Here is a 6453-nt window from a genome sequence, read left to right on the forward strand (position 1 = left end):
TTTTGTACTCCAATAGAGACGGTGTTAGTGAATAAACAAATTTTGTTCTTTGAAGTAGTGTTAATGAATAAATAATTTTTATTTTTTTTTTTATTTTTTTTTTTTTTTGAAGTGCGACTCATTTTCCACTTTTCTCTTCACATGGTAGTGAAATTCTGCTAAATTTCTCTTCTTTTTGAATTGCGTGATTTTTAATTCCTTTTCTTTTCCACCATTTGGATTTGGAGGGCATATTAGAAGGGAGACTAATAAAGCAATTTATTGTCTAGCATAAGCAATTCTTCACCAATCTTTAGATAAAGTATGTATGGAGAATAGTCCTAATTTTGTTCAAATTATTGCCCTTGTTGAGCAAGATGTGTCTTTTGAGTAAATGTAAGCAAGAAATTTTCTCTAAAAGGAAAATTTTTTGATGTGTTAAAAGAGTAATCTTACAAACAAAAATTGAGACAATCTTATCATCAGTAAAGAGCAAAATTGAGAATAACTCGGGAACTTAGCACAAACTAAGTTTTTTATGCCTTTCAATAAGATGATGACACATCACCACATAACACCAAATATAATAAACTTAAAAAGACATATTTTTCTTTAACTCATTGTCAAAAAAAAAACAAGATTTATCTGTAAATTATAAAATTTGAACTTAATTTCTCGTTTATCTGTAAATTTCTCATTTAAAAAATAAATAAATAAATTGAAGAAAGACATTGCAACTTGGGGCTGACCCGGGTAAATCCATAAAAAGCATCATGGAGAAAGACTAATATGCCATAAAAACAGAAAGGAAAGGAAAAGGAACTTGTCTTAACTTCTTACACAGGAAAGAGAAAACAAGAAAGAAAGGAAGCAAGCGGGAAAGAACACATGGACCAAGTTGTTCACGCGTTCAAATTGGATCACCAATTTCCACGTTCAACGATCGATGGGCATAAATAATATATTTGGATCACTCTTTTCCACGTCCTTTGCCATTTTCCACTTCTCACCAACTCTCAATCCTTAGGTCATGGCTGCCACTGCCTTCCCCTCTTCATCTTCATCTTCATCTTCTTCTTTCCATTCCAACCGAACTTACGATGTTTTCTTGAGTTTTAGAGGTAAAGACACGCGCAAAAATTTCACCGACCACCTCTATTTCACTCTCGACAATGCCGGAATCAAGACCTTCAGAGATGACAATGAACTCCGAAGAGGAGAAGATATTTCATCCGAATTGTTGTCGGCCATCGAAGGGTCTAAAATTTCTATTATCGTCTTTTCTAGGGACTACGCGGCTTCTACGTGGTGCTTGGAGGAACTTGTAAAGATCATGGAGTGCCGAAGAACGGTGAGGCAGTTCGTTCTGCCTATCTTCTACGATGTTGAACCATCGGATATGCGCTACCAAACCGGTAGTTTTGCGCAAGCATTTTCGAAATATGAAGAGCTTTATTTGTCAAACATAGACAAGGTACTTAGGTGGAGGAGTGCTCTAAGGGAAGCTGCTAATTTGTCAGGGTGGGTTCTAAAAAACACAGCGGATGGGTAAGTGCTCACTAGCGGATCATTTTTAGATCTTTCACTTTACTCCTTTAGATTTCAAAAATTTGGTGGACAAAATAATGTTGATTGATCAAGTTGAATTAATCTCGATGAGCGACGATCTTGCATGGGCTATTGAAGCGAGTGGAGAAGAGTTTTTCAATAATATGCCTTGCTTCCAGCCCCAGGGATTTAATTGAAACAAGAAAAAAGTATAGGGAATTATAAAATTCTTGATGACCGTACATAACTTGGAGGGTATAACAGAGGAATTTTGTAATAATATTACTCCCCCGTCATTCATGAAAAAATGGGAAATTTTGGCAGCTAACTAAGTTGATACTCACAAATGATTACATAGATTCATGTATATATGCAACATAATTTTATAGTATCTTAAGTTTAGTTTCTTTAAATTTGGGCCAAGTAGCATTTTAAGCACTAGTGTGTTAGGAATAATGGCCAAAATATGCTCTAAGCTCCTTTCTTTTCTTTTTTTTTCTTTTTTTTTTTTCTGTCATAATGGAATATTTACTATATTTAAATGCTAACTTGTATGATTTGACTCTACCTCACTTCCAAAATAATTTGCAGGCACGAAGCCAAGTTTATTAACAAAATTGTTAAAGAGGTTTCAAGGGAACTTAACAGCACATACTTATTTGTTACACTCTACCCAGTTGGAATAGAATCTCGTGTGAAAGACATCACTTCATTGTTAAGGGTTGGAGCCGATGATGTCCGCATGTTAGGCATATGGGGAATTGGTGGAATGGGGAAAACAACCATTTCTAAAGCCATATATAACGAACTTTTCCATAGTTTTGAGGATAAAAGTTATCTTGCAAATATTAGGGAAACTTCTAAGCAACCTTATGGCCTCGTTCGATTACAGGAGCAACTTCTTTCTGATATCTTGAAGACAAGAAAGATAAAGGTGAATGATGTTAATAGAGGAATTACTATGATACAAGAAAGACTTCGTGATAGAAGTGTACTTATTATACTTGATGATGTAGACAACTTGGAGCAACTTGATGCCATAACAACTAGAAGTCGTGACTGGTTTGGCCGAGGAAGTAGGATTATTATAACGACTAGAGATGAGCAAATGCTAAAGGTGCTTCAAGTGGACGAAGTATATACAACCAAAGAAATGAGCGAAAAAGAATCTCTAGAACTCTTTAGTTGGCATGCCTTTAGGAATGGTTATCCCACCGAAGATTATATGGAATTGTCAAGAAGTGTCGTTGCTTATTCTGGAGGACTACCGCTAGCTCTTGAAGTTTTGGGTTCTTTTCTATTCTCTAGGAGCATGGATGATTGGAAAGACACGTTAGAGAAATTGAAAAGAATCCCTAATGATGAAATTCAAACAAAACTTCGAATAAGCTATGATGCATTAAGTGACGATACTCAAAAGGATATATTCCTTGATATATCATGTTTCTTTATCGGAATGGACAAAGCCTATGTCACACAAATATTGAATGCCTGTGGTTTTTCTGCAAAGATTGGAATTAGCGTCCTCATCCAGAGGTGTCTTCTTTCAGTTGGTGAGAGAAACAAGCTCGTAATGCATAATTTAGTTCGAGACATGGGAAGAGAAATTGTTCGCGAAGAATACCCCAAAATTCCAGGAAAGCGTAGTAGATTATGGCTGCATGATGATGCACTTGATATATTGGCAAAGCATGAGGTACGAACTTCCACTAGGAAAAAAAAAATTGAAATTATTGCAATTCATCCTTTAAGTTGAAATTTCAGTTTTGATTTGCTCCTTTAGTTAAATCCACCAATTAATATGGATGGAAAGTATAGAATGTGAGATGCACATGCATCTAGACCCTACAAAATGATAAATTTGCCCCTAACCCAAGTGTGCAAAACTACATCATTACCCTACTAGTGTTTACAAAATGATGATAGTTAAGCAACCTAGCACCGCAAACCCACTTTTTGGGACCAAAATCTACTATAATTCTTAAAGTTAGTAACCATTGTTTTTAATTCTACTACTACTTGTGTTTAAATGGTACGTTTTGGACAGAGTTGAGCATTCCTAGCAGCTTCCTCGTCATTTTTCTTACATTTAAGGATCCAAACTACTTTTTGCTTTCTTATTTTAATATACTCCACAATAATTTCCCTTTATCATTCCCTATACTAATTAAATATCATTTATTTACTCTTCTATATTTTTTTACTTCTTTATTTTTGTACTACTTTAATGATGCAGGAGAGAGAAACATTTTTCTTTTCTATTTTAATTATCACAAGGATCACTACAATGGAACCCTATACTTTGGGTTTCACTGTAGTAATCCTCATGTTTATGACTCATTTAGAGAGTCTGTTGTGGGTAGGTTTTTAGGATTTTTTTAACATTTTCCCTAAACTTAGGGAAGGAAACCCATACAAGGAGTTTGCTGCATGTGAATGCTCAGGAAATGATTGGTTTTGATTCCCATATCTCATTTCAAGGGAGAATTTATCATTTGACAAGGCCCATATTTGTTTTCTTTGCTAACTTCATTATACTATTTTGTTACTTTCAAGCATGCATGGTTATATTAAAGTAAGTTGGCCTCAGCTAAATTAAATACTCGACAATAATGCATTAGTTGGCTCAAATATTGGTGAGAGGATTAGAAAAATTGGGCATTTTCCTTGTTATAACTTGAGGGTGCAAACTATAGGTTACATAATACTTCCTTTGTGGCGGACACTACAAACATGTCTATGTTTTCTTTTCAAATAACTATACTTATTCCTAGCAAACTTATATCGGATTTGCAAAGACCCCTCTCCTGAATTTTAGAGAGTGACAATTGATTCTCCCAAATAGCACAACACCTTCATTTTAACCCATATGTTAGCATTTTCTATTAAATTTGATGGAAGATTTATCACATGACTAATTTTGACTTAAATTATACCCGGCATAAGATATGTGAAAAAAAAATAAATAAATAAAGAAAAAATTTAATTCACCACCACTTGACCGTGATGGAGGCTATATATGGCCTTGGGTTTCCATGGCCACACATCTACATCCTCCCCTAGCCATGAAGATTGACGCACGACCTCACTATGAATCTCCTTAGATCAAGGTGTAGGCTATTGTCTAATTGAGAAATGTATAGGGGCATTTTTATCTTTTTACTAGTTTTGGAGGGATATTGTCACAATTGAAAGTTTGGAGGGGACATTGTCATTATCAATTGCGTGGTAGTTTGATGGGTAGGTGGACTTTACCTCATTATTATTATTACTAGCTTAGAACCCGCGCTATGCGCGGGATTATTCATTATAGTTTGATTTTAAAACTTAAGAACACATCTCCATTGTATTTTTTATTATAGGTCAAAAAAATTGTGTAAAAAAATCTATCATGCCTATTTCAATAAAAAAAAAAAAAAAAATTCAAAAGGTTATTTGACAGTATATTATTGAACATAGTGACACAATTACACATAAGTTTGCATGAATATATAAATCATATAAAAATATACTATCATAAGAACCATATATAATTTTAGTTTTAATCCATATAAATTAAAACATATTAAAAAATTCTCATATGTGTAATTTAAAACCAGCTGAAATGAGTTAAAACATAAGACCCTTAAATCATAAGACCCATAAAACATATTAAAATATTTATTCTTATAGGAGTAGTTTTATTTCTTTTATCAAAGATAGAGATAAAAAATCATAGAAGGAATATTGGAACACAAAAAAACATAATGAACAACGAAGTCAATTAAATTTACAAAAGAACAATAAGAAATTTGAATGAAAAATAATATATAAATTAGAACAGAAAATAAGAAAAGAGTAACCATAAACCCTATAACAATATATTGAGAATGATAGCAAAAACCGAGAGTACCCTAAACCCAATAAGTTTTTGTGTAATACCTATTATATTTCAATACAAATAAAACTCATAAAATTCTAGACATTTAAAAAGGAAAATAATAAAGGCACAACTTAAACCCAACTTTTCTCTTAAGTTTTTTAAAAAAAAATTGCCTGTGGAGGAGAGAGAGCCTTAAACTAGAGAGAGAGCGAAATTTGATCTAGAAGTTGAGCCAAAGTTAGGTTTAAATTGTGGATGTATCATACCTCTTAAAAAAAATAATACAAAGCAAAATAACAAATCTTTTTTATTTTTTTATATGGATACAAAAATAACAAAATCTTTCACTCAATATTTAATGCAATCAAATAAATCATTTCAATCTTCCCTTAATCTAAAAAATAAATTAAAACAACCTAAATTCGTCCCCATATGTGTAGTTTAAAATGAAAAGCATAAAGAACAAAAAAAACATGAAAACTAATAGAAAATTAGGGGAAAAAAAAAAAAAAAAGCAAGAAAACATGAATTTTGATTATCAAAGTATTAATATAAAATTAGCATAAAATTTTAATATTTTTGATGTAATAACTATTATAATACAAATAAAACTCATAATTCTGAACATTCAAAAAAGCAAAAAAAAAAAAAAAAAAATAACTGAACAAAATTTCACAATATAAAATGGAAACATATTCATCTCTACCAAATCTCTAATTTAAAACGGTGTTTGGTACAAAAAAAAAAAAAAAAAAAAAATCTCAAGAAACAAACTAAAGATCATCAATTCACAATTGCTAAAAATTTATACATAAAAGCACAAGGATACATTCATCTTGAATATCTCATTTCTTAAATCATAGTTTGGAGTCACATATATTTTCATGAAACTGATCAAATAAACTTTGTGCAATGGTCAACTTCTATAAGAAAGAGTTTTAAAACGTTGTTGCCGTATAAGGAGAGACATAAATTTAGAGTGAGAGAGACTGATGTGATTTAGCGTGAGAGAGATAAATGTGAGTTAATAAAACAAAATGTCAAAATGAATTAACTAAGAAAAA

At 32.0% G+C, this 6453-nt stretch overlaps 1 protein-coding gene across 1 annotated transcript; it reads left to right on the plus strand.

Moving 5' to 3' along the window:
* Window positions 1-1009: 1009 nt before the first annotated feature.
* LOC132181916 (disease resistance protein RUN1-like) lies at window positions 1010-3352 on the plus strand. Its single transcript, XM_059595140.1, has 3 exons — window positions 1010-1527; window positions 2119-3223; window positions 3311-3352. The coding sequence occupies exons 1-3, from the start codon at window positions 1010-1012 to the stop codon at window positions 3350-3352; spliced, it is 1665 nt and encodes a 554-aa protein (XP_059451123.1).
* Window positions 3353-6453: the final 3101 nt, after the last annotated feature.

This window comes from Corylus avellana, chromosome ca5 (assembly GCF_901000735.1).
Source record: "Corylus avellana chromosome ca5, CavTom2PMs-1.0".
Taxonomy (NCBI): domain Eukaryota; kingdom Viridiplantae; phylum Streptophyta; class Magnoliopsida; order Fagales; family Betulaceae; genus Corylus; species Corylus avellana.